The 17499-nt window shown below is 40.4% G+C and overlaps 1 protein-coding gene across 1 annotated transcript; it reads right to left on the minus strand.

Moving 5' to 3' along the window:
• Positions 1–4831: 4831 nt before the first annotated feature.
• Positions 4832–15934, minus strand: gusb (glucuronidase, beta). The gene is made up of 12 exons (XM_053441929.1): positions 15683–15934; positions 13162–13347; positions 12708–12889; positions 12139–12281; positions 11827–12014; positions 11317–11454; positions 10915–11093; positions 9955–10101; positions 9300–9384; positions 8022–8198; positions 7794–7929; positions 4832–5714 (listed from the first exon to the last, which is right to left on the minus strand). The coding sequence occupies exons 1-12, from the start codon at positions 15896–15898 to the stop codon at positions 5563–5565; spliced, it is 1929 nt and encodes a 642-aa protein (XP_053297904.1). The 5' UTR covers positions 15899–15934; the 3' UTR covers positions 4832–5562.
• Positions 15935–17499: the final 1565 nt, after the last annotated feature.

Consider the following 17499-nt stretch of genomic DNA (forward strand, 5'->3'; position numbering starts at 1 on the left):
ACACACTGGTCCTTTTATACACATTTCCTGTGTTTTCACTGCAACTTTATTTCAATGCCACACAGAAGTGAGTGTGAACCATGGGCTGCCTGGAGGATAAACTCATCCAAACGCTGTGATTCACTATAGAAACTGGTTGCCAGTTCTGTTACGTTGACATGATTAGTAGCAGAGTTTCAATCATTTCTCAAAGTCATCTCTTAAGATCTTCCTTACAGTTTTACCTGGGCACGGTCACATCTGGTTCTCATTCATTTATTGTCAGAATGAGAACGTACAATTGCATCACTGTTTTGTCTTTGTTCTTTTCCTGGGGAAGCGTGTGCTCATACAAGACAACAATGAGCAATCACTTACACAACAGTGTGAAGTCGTTCTGCATGTGGACTCAATCTAACATTAATTGCTGGTTTTTGGTAACTGCTACGGATCCTATGAGCATTGACCATAGAACTGACAACAGAAATTAGCCTATCATTACATTAATGGTTCCAGTCATATGCAAACCTATTACACTAAGTTATGTGCAGTTACTTTAAAGATGGAATTTGGATGTTAAATGTTTGAAGACATTTGCTGGTAAAAGGACCACAATGTTGTGATTATGTGTTAAAAAAAAGAAGAAAAGGTCAAAATGGTTGATACTGCATTCCCATGAATATTCGTTTAGGCCCTGAGGTATAACTGCCATGTTAGTTGCATCACCAATGCCAATAAAAGTGCCTTCTGTATGATCACTAGGCCTTGAGCCAAAGAGGAGTAACAGTAACAGCCTTGTAAAACGAAGAATGGTAACTTAAGATGTAATCGGATTAATTGGTTAATTCCCAAAGATTTAATATCCAGCGTCGGTGCAAAAATCCTTTCAGAAATTGCCGGACAAAATTCTGTCAAATCAATGGCCGCTCCGTTTTTCCCTACCTGAACTCCACTGTATTATTCTCATCTTTATTTTATTCTAGCTAGGACATGTTTGTTAGCTACGAACACACACTGTTGAACTACATGATTGTAATGTTCCTTCTCATCATTAATTATGCCCTTTAGCTGTATAGACTGTTAACATTCTGGGTTATTTTAGTTTAAATAAAAGTTGAGGGGTCGGAGGGCTATAGGAATCCATGTGTCAGCATAAAATTTCTTTGTGGAGGAAAACTTACCGGGTTTGCTTCTGTATTGCCAAATATGTTTTAAAATGCTGTATTTTCTTACATGGAAAAGTGTTACATGAATGGTAGGAGGGGCCGGAGAAAAGAATCTGTTCAAATCCATATTCTCTTAAGGGAAAACTGTGGAAAAGGTTGACATGAGTACATTTTTTATTGTTTCATTGTCATGTGGAAATGATCTACCATTAAAACATTCCCTCTGAAACTACCTGTTGCTTTAATTTATTAAATGAAATTGGCTTCATTGGTATTACTGCTGAGTTTAATCACATTGAAGGATGAGTCAACAATTGGTCTTAAAAACAATAGTCAAGGGTTTAAGCTTTCACTTAAAATTGAATTTGAACACGGCAGGAAAAAAAATGGCGTAGAAAGTTTTGGCTATGAATCATGAGCTGTGTCAAAACTATTAGCTCCTCATAATAAACAAAAAGGGAACATTTAATCAAAAAACCTATACAAAAATAATGATATAAATAACAAATAAAGGAATCTTTTTGAATCTTGGGGAAGGAACGATTTTTTTTTACCGAAACATCAATTGGACAGTTTAAGAGCATGAGGAATAAAGGGGAGTTCATTCCCAGGTCATGAAAAGTTAAACAAGTTTTGTTTAATTTAATTCTCCACCTGTTCACACTGGCATTAAAAAGTCCTGTAAATGAGGATTCAACACTCTGAAGTTCCATGAATGTATACCACATTTACAGTCTTGTTGAAGCTAAATTCACTCTGTGTTTCTGTCCCTCAGTTCACCATAGATACCTTTTCACCTTTTTTTCATCTGCTGAAACTCAAATGTCAAGATAAACTTTGAAAAATATCAGCGAGTAACAAGTGGTTAATCTGAAGCAGAATGATTAAACCAAGAAAAACCTACTGACTTGTTCTGATACAGCAAGGTCAATATTCTATCACGTTTCCCTGATGAAGTCATTGGTCCTTACCTCCCTGATTTTACAACACTCCCTACGATGACTAATCTGAACAGCATGTGACATAATGGTAGGTAGTGAATCTGTAGTTATAGTAGAAGTCTGTAATCTCCTCAGCCAAGGAGACAAGTTTTACACATGTCTGTTTTTCAGTGTCATAAGGCAGAAACTACTAACTGGATTTCCAAAAAAGTTGGTTGAGGGATGAGAAAAAATAACCTATTCAATTTTGACGCATATCTGGACAAAGGGGCAGATGCAGGAAATAATATTTCATATGAATTTAAAAAGGGACTGTTTGGCCTTACAGAGGATATATGCTCTAATGAGTGCTAGTTATAATTTTAAATTTCCCTTAAAACCAACGCATAAAGTATTTAGGTATCAAGAAAAAGAGGAACTTAGAAGAATTCTTTAGATTCAAAAGCATAAACACAGGAGCAAATGCAATGAATTGCCATTAAACAACAACCTTGGATAAAGCAGGCTGTATCCCTCAAACAGCTTAAAGAAGCATGTGTCGAAACCTTGGATGTTAGTGTGACCAACAAATGATATTAATATATATATATATATACAGTGCCTTGCATAAATATTCACCCCCCTTGGACTTTTTCCCATTATGTACTGTTACTAACTGGAATTCAAATAGACTTAAATAAACTTTTTCCCGTTTGATCAACAAAACATGCATAGTACTTTGGAGGTGCAAAATAAATTTTATTGTGACACAAACAATAATGAGAACAAAAAAGTTGACATCTGTTGGGTGCATAAGTATTCACCCCCCTGTGTCAATACTTGGTAGAACCCCCTTTCGCTGCCATTACAGCTGCAAGTCTTTTGGGGTATGTCTCTACCAGCTTTTCACATCTAGAGATGGAAAGGTTTGTCCATTCTTCTTGGCAAAAAAGATGAAGCTCAGTCAGATTGGATGGAGACCGTCTGTGAACCACAATCTTCAAGTCTTGCCATAGATTCTCTATTGGATTCAGGTCTGGGCTTTGACTGGGCCATTTTAAGACATTAACATTCTTTAATCCAAACCATTCCTTTGTAGCTCTGGCTGTATGTTTAGGGTCATTGTCCTGCTGGAAGATGAACCTCCGCCCCAGTCTCAAGTCTTTTGCAGACTGCATCAGATTTTCTTCCAGGATTTCCCTGTATTTGGCTCCATCCATCTTTCCCTCTATTCTGACCAGTTTCCCTGTACCTGCTAAAGAGAAGCATCCCCACAGCATGATGCTACCACCACCATGTTTCACTGTTGGGATGGTGTGCTCAGGGTGATGGGCAGTGTTGGGTTTTCGCCACACATAGCGTTTTGCATTGAGGCCAAAAAGTTCAATTTTGGTCTCATCTGACCAGAGCACCTTCTTCCACATGTTTGCTGTGTCTCCCACATGGCTTCTGGCAAACTCCAAACGGGATTTTTTATGGATCCCTTTCAACAATGGCTTTCTTCTTGCCACTCTTCCATAAAGGCCAGATTTGTGGAGTAGACGACTAATAGTTGTCCTGTGGACAGATTCTCCCACCTCAGCTGTGGATCTCTGCAACTCCTCCAGAGTAACCATGGGCCTCCTGGTTGCTTCTCTGATTAATTTTCTCCTTGTCCGACTCTTCAGTTTGGGTGGACGGCCTCCTCTTGGTAGGTTTGCGGTTGTGCCATATTCTTTCCATTTTCTTATGATGGATTTTATGGTGCTCAGAGAGATGTTCAAAGCTCTGGATATTTTTTTATAACCTAACCCTGCTTCATATTTCTCCACAACTTTATCCCTGACCTGTTTGGTGAGCTCCTTGGTCTTCATGATGCTGTTTGTTCAGTAATGATCTCCAACAAACTCTGAGTCCGTCACAGAACAGGTGTATTTATACTGAGATTAAATTGCAGACAGGTGGACCCTATTTACTAATTATGTGACTTGCAAATGTGACTTGTGAATGCAATTGGTCGCACCAGATCTTTGTTAGGGGTTTCAAAGTAAAGGGGGTGAATACATATGCACTCAACACTTTTCAGATTTTTATTTGTAAATAATTGTGAAATCCATGTAATATTTCCCCCCACTTCCAAATGATGCACTATTTTGTGTCGGTCCATTACATAAACTCACGATGAAATAAATTTTAATCTGTGGTTATACCATGACAAAATGTAGAAAAGTCCAAAGGGGGTGAATACTTATGCAAGGCACTGTATATGAGTCATGTCTCGCTGGTCAGAATCGGCACTGATAAGAGACTCTGTTTATTGGTTTTAATGTTACGAGGAAGTTGTTGAAATAACAGCGTGTACAAAGACGGACACATCGATGCAATTATGTGACAAAATTGTGTAAACGGCAGTTGCAAAAGGACTGAATCCAATTGTGTTGCAAAAATTAGGAGAAAACTTGCCTAATGGCTGATTTGCTATGCCAAAGTAAAGCTTTTTATAAATTGTCTTGTAAGTAAGTAAACTTTCAGCCAGTGTGTTTGCAAAGACTAGAGCAGACTAAATATTGTCCAGCTGTAACACAAAGGTCAAGCAGAGTCACTGATAGTGTCAGGTCTGATTACAGTTACGCCACCATCAACAATCAATCATGCTACCCTCTAGATTAAATATTATATTGACTTTTTGAATACATTTAGTTTGACTGTAAAGAAAACGCACTACAAAGCTGCATCGTGAGTTAAGTTGAAAATGTTAAGGGGGGATAAAAAAATACAGTTTGCATATAGATCTAATTTTGTCTTTAATATCTAGATTCATATACAAAAATAAAGCACTTCATTGGGATTACATCCAGCATTGTAATTCACATTGAAAGAATGTATCAAACGACCTGAATCAGATTATTTGTACAAAGTAGAGGAATGACAGAGGAACTAGTTTGGCGACAAATTTCCTTTACAGTGACTTTGTGGTGTTATGTCATTTGTCTGGTGTTCTCTATCAGCTGACTGGAGGAAAGGTCAGATTTTTGTCACCGATGATTTTCATTGGTTGTCACATCACCTTTTTATGGCAGCAACTGAGACGCACCACGTCACAAATCTATATCAGAACATCCTGTATCAACTGAATGAGTGTCATTCATTTCATCCATTTTTGACTCACATTAGGTTTATCCCAATGAAACAGTATCACAATTAAAACATTATTGTAAAATATGAACTCTGCTATTCAGCCCTAGAAGTTTTAATCAGCATCAAAGAATGTTTTCATTTTCAGAAACATGTTTCAGATTGCTGGAAAACCTCTGAATAGTGTTGGTGGTTCATGAATGCACACCATAGAAATAGCATAGCTGAATTGTGTTTCATGGTGGTCTGACTTTTCACACACTGAGAAGATCTTGAAGGACGTGTTTAAGTAAATTTCCTCAAGAGACATGAATTTCACCAGCAACTTCCCAAAGTGCAGTGGCTCACGTGGTATCGAGCCTGTCCTGGTCCGGGGGCAGGTATCAGAGTGAGCAGGGGTACTTGGCCCAAGGTGGTAGTCTGCCTGTTTCGTTAGCCAGGCTCCAGTACCTCTGTCTCAGGATGAACGCTGCTGCTTTGGGCTGCCTCTGCCTGGTGAAAACACCCTTCTTGTTCCCCAGCACACGGGTGATTCCTGCAGATCAACAACAGCCTTGTCATGCACAGGACACAAAATAAAGGAGCCTTTTGTCCGGCCATACGCAGATCGATTCATGTGTGAAGAGATTTTCTTCAGAGTAAGCCTTGCCTCCTGTATTGGCAAAAGCAGGAAAGTTAAGTTCAACTTATAAGTAATGGAAGAGGGCAAAAATAGCTGTGTCTGGGGTCAGAAAGTGAGCAAGAAATCCGTGCTGGTCTTCCCACACTTATAGGAGGCCACAGTGACACCTTTTGTACGACTTCCTAAAGGTATGGTGAGCTTGAACAATGCAAAAGGAATTCAGAGCACCAACTGAATCTATCTGCGTGTGTAGTAGTGTGAAGTTTGTCATATGCAAGTTAACACAGGCTCAACAGTACGATGACAAGTTAGCTCAGCAGTGCAATTAGAGCAAAAGTTGAATTTAGATAAAAATCATTCAGTATAAAGACCTTCATATAAAGAAAGTCAAATACAGTACTTGATTATAAAACTATACACATTCAAGTGTGTACCCATGTATGAAGAAAAGTAAGATAATATCTGCATTTATGTTTCCATTTGTCTTAAATATGGTCAGTTCATCATCTGATCTATGAACAAACAATCTTTTTTAACTAGTAACGCACACATTGTATGATTTTTATCCATAATAAATACATCAGTCAAACATAAGTATGTGAAACCTTCAGCTGATGACGTCAAAGAAAGTTGTTTGTTGTCAGGAGTTAAGAAACCTGGAGTTTGACAAAGAAACATTCTGAGTTTACTTTTTACAAGAAGCATCTGCTGACGTGAAGCATGTCTCGATGAAATAAACTCAGAAGAATTCGAAACAAGTTTTTTGTTATGTAAAATGTTGGAAATGTTAAAAGTGATTTTGAAGATAAACCCTGGCAATTATCCGGAAGTGCTGTATGTTAGAACGCGAATGTCCGTGTGAGTTGCTCCAGACCATTTCCAGAGTTTCTCCTTCCAGCCCTCGAGTAAGAACTCAAGATAATGTCCGAACAAGCTCATGAGAATACAGCAGGATATTCTCCAAAGGATTCACCGTGAGCGTCTTGATGACCCAGGTCACAAGAGATGCAGTGGACTGACTGGAAAATTAACATTCTCAGGCACGTGTGTGGGAATATTGTTTTGTGCAGGTCTGAGCTGCGGTTTCTGAAAACTTTTGTTTGAGGTCATTATTCCTGCCAAAGTAGTTGGACCAGTTAAGATGACTTCTTCCAGCAGTTCTGTGAAGGTTTAATGGGTGTGGTCCATAAACACACAAAAGACTATAATTCTTTGTGTGTTTGTCTATACATGTTCCTTAGATGAAGATCAGATCATATTTTAAAACAAGGGATAGTTCACCCAGAAATTAAATCACCTGGATGACACCACAAGTTGAAGGACTTTCCAACCCAATTCAGATGCCCCAGACAGAGAGTCACCAAACTCCACCACTTTTGTGTATTACACCAGTGGCAAGACGTAATGACACAACGTGATTTAGTTATGTATGCTTGAGGCTCACCTATCCAATAGGATGCGAACACCTGTTAAGTAACATAGAGAGTGACAGCACTTCTAGTCATTCATGGATGAGCTGTTAGAATGGGTGAACCAAGTAGAGGGAGATATATTGGGAGGCTGTGGGAGACATCTCCCGACTTGAGATGACAATTGTTCATGTTGCTCTGTTGGCGTTTGTATATTGTTCCACCTTCTGGTCTCCTTGATGCATCCGAATTAAACTCTTCTGCGTAAGGCATCAGCTGCTCTCTGAGCTCTCCTTTCACCAGCTTTCAGAAAACTGCCATCACAATGATGTTTGTGTAGAATATGGATTGATACGTGTGTGACTATAATGAGAGCACGACAACTGTGGGTTCACACAATAAGCCACAGGTAGCAAGTGAATTATAAGCGAGTATGTATCTGCCGCCAAACATTGTCTTCCTCTACATTACTTGCATCAGGTGTTAATGCAGGGTGAGCCGTGTGTGTGAGCATTGTGTTTACACTGGGAGAAAGGACAACGGGTCTGGTTCTACAGGTTGCTGTGCTTTGCGGCTCTCGTACCTTGTGATGTCATGAAATCAGCAAAGTTCCAGATAAGTTCACCCACAACATACTGCCTCCTCTTCTGGTCAAACACGTCGTGGTAGTTCTGCAGGACAACCTTCTGGTACTCCTCAGTAAACATCACGGGTGGGTCCTGGAGCGTGAAAGGAAAGCTGTCTTAGGAGACTACAAAACATGAAAATATAACTGATGAGTCTTTGAATGTGCATGTGTGCAATTCCTCACACTGTGAAGCCCCGGCACTGCATCTGCCCCATATTCGCTCTGAATGATGGGTTTCTGGTACTTTCCATACCAGTTCTCAAACTGATTGTTGAGCTGGATGGAGATGACCTCCAGGTGGCCTGGATCGTGGTACCAGGAGAAGTAACTGTTCACACAGATCACATCCACATAGGGAGCCTGGGGACATGATAGAATACATGACTTACAGAGATACTCAAAACACAGTTTGATTAACAGAAATATCAAATAAAGGCTGTGACAATAACCTCAACTCCTTATAGATTGACATTTTCTAGAAGTAGCAGTAATTCGTTATTAAGAAAAATATATAGTTTTGTGGATGACATGGGGAGACTTTTTGACCCTGACAGGGAGTTGCAGCAGTAACTGCTCACAAGTTCAGAGGTGGCTGCCCTTCAGTAAATTAACAGTGTTTGAATCATGAATTCAGATCTATGTTCACCAAGCCGGCAGCCATCACAACTTCGGAGCTGCAGTAGTCAGTGTTTCTAATCAGAAGCTTTAAGATACAAACATCAGCCCTAAAGACATTACTCCCAGCACAGGAATGTGAAAAACTCTCAAGGATGTTAAGAGCTTCAGAATTTGAGCAGATAAAACGCTGAAGGATAACATGACAACACAACTTTTACTCCCTTATTTTTCCACCAAGCCCTGCATTTGATTCACTAGAGACCATAACGACATGGTATAAGAAGATTCAGATCAAGTGCCACGATCAGAGCTGCAGCACTGAGAGGCACAAAATTACATTTTCCCCCCTTTATTTCTGTGAATGTTCTCCACATGAACGGGTCAAAAAAAGAACAAAAGGTCGCTGCACAAGGTGCATGATTCAGAAGGGTAGTCAACTCATCATGGGTGTGTTTCGGGTGCAACATACAATAAATCAATCAGAGCTCCACCTGCCATTCTCTTTAAAATCCACATTAGCAGGTTGCTATTTTGAGGGTTTACATGAGGATTGATTTGCCCGGTAGTTAGAAAGAACACAGCAAAGGAAATTTAATACGGAAGTAATGGACAAACTATGTTTTTAACAAGCAGTGTGTATTAACATTTTGCACCGAACGTTGCAGGTGAAAGGCTGTGCAGTGAAATACTGCGCCATTGACTACAGACCTGGTTTTGGTTAGTTATAAGTTAATATTTCCAGTGCCTCAAGATAGCATGCACCAACAACACATCACATGTCTGCCGACAATTCTTTTTCTCACCTGGGTATACTGCTGATATTGTAATGAGAAAAAGACTCACCCCTCTGTCCCTAGCATAGTTACTGTCCGTGATGTAAGTGACAGGCCGGGTAGGGTCCAGAGCTTTGGTGTGTTTTATCAAGGTTCTGGAGGAAAAACAAAAGGGAGTCAATTGTAAATGTGAAAACGGTTGATTCAACCTCTCTTGTTACACATGAATTTGTGCCCTCGATTTTCTGTATATGTTGACTCTGCCCACCACACACATACAGTCCTATACTGCTTTACAAGGGCCATTTTGCAGGTGGAGTATTTGTTTGTCCTGCTTGTCTCCCTGAAGCCTCGAGCCATTACTGAGCTCCAGCTGTGACTGTTCAGGGCGGCTCCATTACTACTCGCACTGCATTCCAGGCATTAGCGTACAGGGATAGGCTGCACTGACTGACAAACAAATCAGTACCTCTGTTACAGACGCCCGTTCGAACAGCTCACAAATGTCTTACATTTTGGGTCATTCAGGGGCGTCGTGATGACATATTTCTTCTCTGTCTCTACACTGTTGACTATCAAATAAAGGCAAAATGCAAAACAAGGGAAAAAACCTAAGTAATAAAAAAAAGTAGTTCCAGCAACTGACAAGCCAAAAAGTCACATTGTTTGTGAGTAATTATATCATGGGTGGGTCCACTCAGTGCTTCACATCTACTAACACTCACTTGAAATAAAATTCAGCAGGTGGCATCTCTGCAGCGGGCTCGTTGGCCACTGACCACATGACTACAGAAGGATGGTTCTTGTCCCGACGTACAAGCTCATCCATGACGACCAGGTGATGGTTGAGGGAGGCGTTTCTAAAACTACGACTAGTACAAAGTAAAAAGACAGAGTATATAAGAAACAGTATTGAATGAGTGTATTGACATTGGCTGGGAAGAAGTTTTATAGTTTTATAATATATTCATGTATCTTACGACATTTTAACACAAAAAAATGAGTCTACCACCATACTGGCAGCTCTGTGGTACTGTGCCTTGGAACATGCTCATAATGACAATGCTTTTATGTTTATTTAGTAGCTATAAAGTTAATCTTGGTCACCAATTTATTTTTTTATGTGTAAGTGAACTGAAGTGCATCTGGGATTTAGGATAATGGTGATTTGTTTTCCAGGCATAAACGTGAATTTTGACCTCATAATGGTGTTATTAATCCCAATGGAGACATAAATGTGTGTTTAAGTTTGAATGTTTTTCAATCAAAACAATCCTGGAATATATAACTGCAAAAGTATCAACAGCTTCGATCACTGGGTAAAGGTAAAAATCGAATAGCTGCTGTAAGATTTTGACAATGCTGAGCTGTTTCTAAGAAAATCAAACTGAACTAACCTGCATTTAATTAATTCAACTGGATGAATTAATTGGTTTTGATAGTGGGTGAGTCCAGTGTTAAATGTAGCCTGCATCGCACACAACAATACTTTAAATCGGGGGAAGTTTCTAGCATTTATAATCATTTTCTGGCTCAAATTAAACAGCAGACATGAGGTTTTCAAGAATAGTGATAGTGAGCATCAGGGGTAAGTTGGTGATCTGTCCTCATAAACTGGGTCCTAAAGTAAAATGTTAATGCTGTTGACCACTTTGAACTGTCACCCAAAGGTCAGGGACACTCACATGTCTTTGATGCCCACTCCCGGACACTCATCGATCACTACGATGCCGTGACGATCACACATCTGCAGAATCTCCTCAGCGTACGGGTAGTGGCTGGTGCGGAACGAGTTGGCCCCCAACCACTTCAGTAGGTTAAAGTCCTTGACAATCAGGGGCCAGTCCAAGCCTTTACCTCGAATCTAACACACACGGTCAACAGAATGGGTTGCATTAGATTATTGAGCTGGATCCACTTTTTCCAGAACATATCTTTAGTTAACATATTCTTGTATATTAATCAGAAATTGTCTGTAGATGCTAATGCAGCTAGCGTCAACATTGGGAACGGTAAGCTTCCTTCAATGAGACTGAATGAGACTAGTTCCTCTTGTTAAGAATTTGCTGCCCTCTAGTGGTACTCACGTCAGAATCCTCATGTTTATTGACTCCATGGAAGTAGAAGGGCTTGTTGTTGATGAGGAACTTGGTGCTGGTCACGTTAACAGTGCGGATGCCGACTGGTAGAGAGTACACATCTTCATAGGCTGCCATTAACTGAACCTGGAATTTGAAGTGAACAAGTGGCAATTTCAAAAAGATGTATTTCTACACAAATAATTTTGCATGTTAAATTGCTCCATACATTCGGTACATATGTGTACTGGACCGAAGAGCCCATACCTGAAATGCTCAGTTCAGATAAATGTACCATTACACCCCTAATGATGACACAACTACAGTGAGTTTAGAAGATCATTTACAACTTACTCCTCTACTGCCCTTCTAGTTATTGAAATGCAGTTAAAGCGATGTTGACAGAGATTGTTTTAGTTTTGAAACGCTGGTTTAAAATGAAAACATATTAGTATGGATGTAGCCAGGGATCTTAAGCTTGAAGCAAACTAAGTCATTTTGTCACGCAGGCTGTCTTACCTCCAAAGTGTAAAGATAACCTGGATTCTCATGCATCAGAAAAGGCCACCACAGATTGACATCCACTACTTTGAGCACTCCAGATGGTTCAGTGGAGAAGGCCACACACTGTCTGTCTTTGTCCAGCAGAGTGACCTTCAGGGTGGCTGAAGAAGCACCTTGGACTGATACTGTGTATTTGACCAGACCTAAAACACAGGAGCAAACACTTACGTATAATGAACAGACATATTTTGTGACCTAACATTTTGTGAATCACCAGGTTGCATGTTAGAAACTAAATAAATAAGTTGTTTAGTTGCATTCATTTACCAGTGTTATCCAAGAAGTCAGTCACCACAGTGATGTCATCCACATATGCTTTAGGAGTAGTGTACAGCAACACAGGACGATGTAGCCCAGCATAGTTGAAGAAATCAAAGTAGATGTTTTGCACAAAGAAACCTTCAGGATACCTGTAAAGCAATGACATTTTTTTCCATTTCATAGATGAAGCATTTAGTTGATTAATTTAGAGAAACATTTTTAGTTGCATCCTGACACAAAAGTCGGAATCTCTAAATCAAATGCCTCTAAAACTGTAAAAGATGTTAAAATATACAGTGTTGCAGCCAAATCCAATTCAAGTAACCGGTCACCACTTCTTCAGACTTAATAAAACAACAGAAAAGAAGACAACATGCCTCTATACTGCTAGTGTGGTGACATCCAAGTGCACAGAAACACATCTCACGTTTGAGCGAGAGTTTGTGTGCAGTGGGTTTCCCGGTGTGTATGTCAGCATAGTTGTGAGTAGATATTGAGTGAATTTTCATTGTTCTGTGTTTATAAGATTTTCATCAAATCAGTGTTTTATTTAACACTTTGGAGAGTGAGTTTACTTGGTGCGGTCATCCATGTGCTGGATGTTTCCTGGAGGAAGCGTCTCAAGAGTCAGGGTGTTGTTGACAGCGATGGTGATCCTGCATGGTGAAGTAGGATCCTTGCGGAGTAAACTGCCTATCTCAGCCTCAAAAGGAAGATGGCCACCTTTATGCTCGGTGACTTTCACCCCGTTCACCCACTGCAAAGATTGAGATAACAGGTCAATAGTAATTTTTGGTTTAATAAAGACAGAAAGCTAAGTTTGAAAGGGGGGGAGAGAACAGGGGGGGACATGCTGAGGCTTGGGGCCTAAATATGGGGAACCAGCTCTATCGGGTAAGCTATACAGCCCCAATAAAGAGTGATTTAGATGAAGGATGATGACATGAACTTAGTAGTTGGCTTTAACACATTGACTGGCAATTGAATACTTGCTAGAGTTGTTAGGAAGGAGACGTGTGTGATACTCACCACCACTGAATAATAGTGAGCACTTCCCACTCTGAGAACCACTCTGGTTCCCTCATCTGCGATCCAGCGAGCAGGCACCACCACCTCTCGCTCGTACCACACCCAGCCAATGAAATCTCTTAGTGCGGGGTCCTGGGTGATGTCATTGTAGCTGGCAGGAACTGGCATGTCAATCACTGGGCCAGTCTAGGGGAAATGAAGCAATCAGTTTCAGTGAACAGTGTTTTACTTCTAACACTGTAACAGATCTTAATTATAGATCTCTGTTGGACCCAAGCCTGAGGTTCTAGGACTCACAACATTAACCTGAGAGGTCACAAGGTTTAGTTCATAAATACAAAAAACACACGCACATGCGACTTTAAAGGGATAGTTCACCCAAAAACTATAATCTATCATTATCTGCTCACCACTATGTTGATGGAACGGTGGGTGAAGTGTTTGAGTCCATGAAACACTTTAGATGTAAACTGCATTGCAGCCAAATCCAATGCAATGTAAGTAAATGGTGACCAATACCTCAACAGAAAACATTTCTCCATTCTGCTCCTGTGGTGTCATCTAAGTGTCCGGAAGACCCTGACATTCAGATTCAACTCGAAATAGCATCATTTAAACTGTGTCTTTAGCTTAAATGGTTTTGGTTTTGGTTTTGTATTTATATACTCGACTGGAGCCGCGTTTGCACGTGGATCACAGTGGACATTAAGGTTAAAATCATGGTGTAAATGACACTTGAATAACACCACAGCAGCAGTTTGGAGGCATTTTATTTGTTTTGTGTTTTTTTTTACGTTTAAAGAATCAGTCACCATTTACTTAAATTGCGTAGAGTTTGGCTGCAACCTTGTTTACCCCTAAAACTCCAGACGTGTTCTGTGGACTTGAATATTCCACCAAACACTCTATCGGCATAGTGGTGAGTAGATCATGAGTGAAATCTGTGTATTGCCCCGAAAAAAAGCTGCTCTGTCTCTCATCTCCTTTCAGGCCCAGGGTCCCGCCCCCTGTCACTCACTCACTGACACACCGACAGTGAAGCAGAGATGACTGTGGCAACATAAGTGTGAATACAGAGTTTCAACGTTGGCCGACCAATGACAAATTATTTGAGCAGCTGTTTCAGGATCACAGCATAAGCAGTGGTTGGTTTAAGTCTCTATCTTAGTGTCCTCCCTCCACACTCCTGCTGACCTGAGCTCACTTTCCACTTAACCAATAAACACCAACACTAATCACAAGTTATCAGGACCAGAACAGAAGTTCACTTCGGTTTGTTTGATTGGTCCAGTGTTCGTGAGACATGTTTACACACGCACATATTTTTGAGCATGGTTAGAGAGACCCAAGAATGTCATAGCTAGCGACTGCTGTATGTGATTGTTGTGCCCATGACAAACAAAGTCTTGAAGTAATTTTATCTATTGTTGTGGTTGTGTAGATATTTTATTCGTTTTATTCATCAAGGATATTTACTCTTTTTTTTAAATTGTAATTCAAATGTCAGACAAAATATTCTTAAGAATTAAGTTCATTGGTCTTTGAAAGGGTATGCTTGCACCACTATGCTATAATATCAGTGGTTAAAAATTGTTTCAAAATGAAACCCCAACCCTAACTTAATATTTTTAATAAGGCACCAAGTTAGAGGAGTCTTAAAGTTACACATATCCAAGCAAAAACGGAATTGTACAATATCCCTAAGTGAATATATATTGATCAAATACATTAATAATAAACAATAATTAAGTGTGGCCCTCGGAGGACGCCCCTGACCTAAGGGGTCATGAGGTGTCACAAAGCAGACTGCTAAATTATAAGGAGTCCCAGGCCATAAAGGAAGGAGCCATTTTAATTATCACATTGTTTTAAGGGGCTACACGTTGATCTGGTATAAAGTTGGACATTGGAAGGTAAATAATGATTTTGGCAAACAGTTTTGTTCTTGTCTGTTGTGACACTAACAGACTGATAGCAACAGCGCAGGATCAATGCTTTTTCTAAATCAGGGGCCGCAATTTACACAGCGGGGACGATTATATGTCCAACATCCATGAAAAATGACTGATTCAGTAAGGTACACATTTAAGTCATTGCTTGTTTTCTGTCAGCGATCTAGCTTTTAGCAAAGCCACACAGCATTGAATAGACTTTGAAACGAGTTCCTTTATCCACCGCATTGTGTTATTCAAAAATAATTAGAAAATAAAAATCCTCATATGTTTGGGTTATAACTGTTAGTAAGTGATTCAACTATTTGAATAAAGGAGCACTTAAGGGGCCAATCAGATTTCGACTAGGGCCAGTGACTCGCATGGCCCCGCCCCTGGCCCCTCTTAACAGTCTCAATAGTGTAACGTGTTGTTGGGCATGTTTCTTTTGCTGAGAAGTTGTCGGGCTGCATGATGTTTACAGGTTGTGCATCAGTGCAGATGAGTGCAAGTGAACTTCAGAGACATGTCAAGCTCTTGATCTAAACATTGATACAAACAGAGCAGCTGCTTCACCGTGTCCCGCTCACCTGTGATAGACGGCTCTGGTACCATGCCTTGTCGAAGCCCTGGTTCCTGTTGGGGGACATGTCCGCCCTGAAGTCCCAGCGGCCGCTCAGCTCCTTCAGCTCTCTGGAGGAGGACTCCCGGGGGAAGAGCAGGCCGCCGCTCAGCGGACACACCGCGTCCACCAAGGCCCACACACACAGAGCCCCGAGCACGGCGGACACACCAGGTACACGCATCCTGCACACACCAAACCTGCAGCCACTACAACAAACTCTTCTTCCTCATTCGGTCACATGACGTCCCTCTATAGTCACGTGACCATAGAGCCGCTTTCCCCGCAGTCGGAAGTTTAGAACTTCTATTAAACATAGTTGAAGGAATCCCCCAAAAACACATTATAAATTAAATGTATTAGACTTGCTCATGCCCTACAGAATATATTTCATATTGAGCTATCATTTATTGAATATTTGTGTCACATTAAATACTTTTTTAATATGTCAGTTTATGTTATTTGGAAGATAAATTTCACAGGAAACACCCTTCTTTCCCCACCAAATTAAAAGCCTCGACCTGGCAGATGTCAAGTCGTCCTTAATAGAAATAAAGAGAATGAACAATATATAACACCAGGAAAGTCTACCCCCCCCCCCCCCCCCCCCCCCCCCAGATTATATATTCACCTCTGGTTTTAAGTCTGCACCAGTGAATAAATTACACTAGATGGCGCAATACTCTCGTACATAAATTACAACAGCAGAGCTCAAAGGCATCAATTCCTCCACATTCACAAAATTCCCTCCAGCTCACGGTAGCCATGTACAGTAGTGATAACGTAATTCAAGGTTCAGTATTTGTTTAATTTTAGCTTAATTAGTCATTAATTGGGCTGACGCGTGCCTGGGTTTGGCCCAGTGTGTAATCCAGCCTTGACTAGTTTGGGATATTTTGGAAGAGTTGTGCTGTAACAAAATCACAGAATGTACTTTCAAATTATGACCTATGTCTCTAAACCCATCCACTACGAGCCCAGCGTTAAAGTAATGTTTGTATTTCACACGTTACATCCACCAGTTCATCAAGCAAAGACATATGTTTTAGCTCCATGTCAGACTCGCTTTTGAATCAATTGCAGGTTGTACTGTACAGGTTGTACACTTCGCCCCACCGGCCAAACGCATTGACCATGAACTGCATTGTTCCCAGTTCCTGGCTGCCGGCTGGAGACCATCCTTACTCGTTCTACCCCGTCTGTCTCTCCCCTCATGTGCTGCCATCTGTTGACCAGCAAATTGTTAATAAAAGGCATAAAATTATGAAAAAAATCCTCTGTCTTTCCAGCATCGGTTTTCTTGTGGCCCAGTACGGCTGAATCATTAGGGAAGAACTGAGACTATATGCTGCAAGTAAATTCTGAGAAAGTGTGTTTACATGGATTTATGTGTTGACATGGTTTGTGGATTCTGAGGGTTAGATTATTTAATTTGCAAGAGAGATTCAGATTTTTGTGAGAGCATCATTAAAGCCCTTAAACATAAAAATCCTAACTGTAAATACATCAACATGTCAAAGGAAGTATTGGCCTTTTTCACAGCATGACATGCAATATTGAAATGTCACTGCGGGAAACGCATGGATGTGAATAATAAAATGAATGATGGCCATGTTCCATTTAGCTGCTTCGGTTTCAGAGCCCTTGTGTTGTACTTGCTGCCTCATTGTCACACTGTCAAGATTTACTGGGACACTTTAACTGAACAGAACCATCACTCATGCTGTCAGTAAGAAGTGTGCGTTTCCTACTGTAACCTGTCACATGTAGGTTTTGTTCTCCATG

The sequence above is a fragment of the Pleuronectes platessa genome, chromosome 15, assembly GCF_947347685.1.
Source record: "Pleuronectes platessa chromosome 15, fPlePla1.1, whole genome shotgun sequence".
Taxonomy (NCBI): domain Eukaryota; kingdom Metazoa; phylum Chordata; class Actinopteri; order Pleuronectiformes; family Pleuronectidae; genus Pleuronectes; species Pleuronectes platessa.

Excerpts from the sequence above, each read along its gene's own strand:
- gusb (XM_053441929.1), bottom strand. The coding sequence starts at position 15,898 with ATGCGTGTACCTGGTGTGTCCGCCGTGCTCGGGGCTCTGTGTGTGTGG. Across the intron at positions 12,282-12,707 it reads CACATGGATGACCGCACCAA|GTATCCTGAAGGTTTCTTTG; the intron begins GTAAACTCACTC and ends ATTGCTTTACAG. Across the intron at positions 10,102-10,914 it reads GGAGTGGGCATCAAAGACAT|TCGTAGTTTTAGAAACGCCT; the intron begins GTGAGTGTCCCT and ends ACTTTGTACTAG.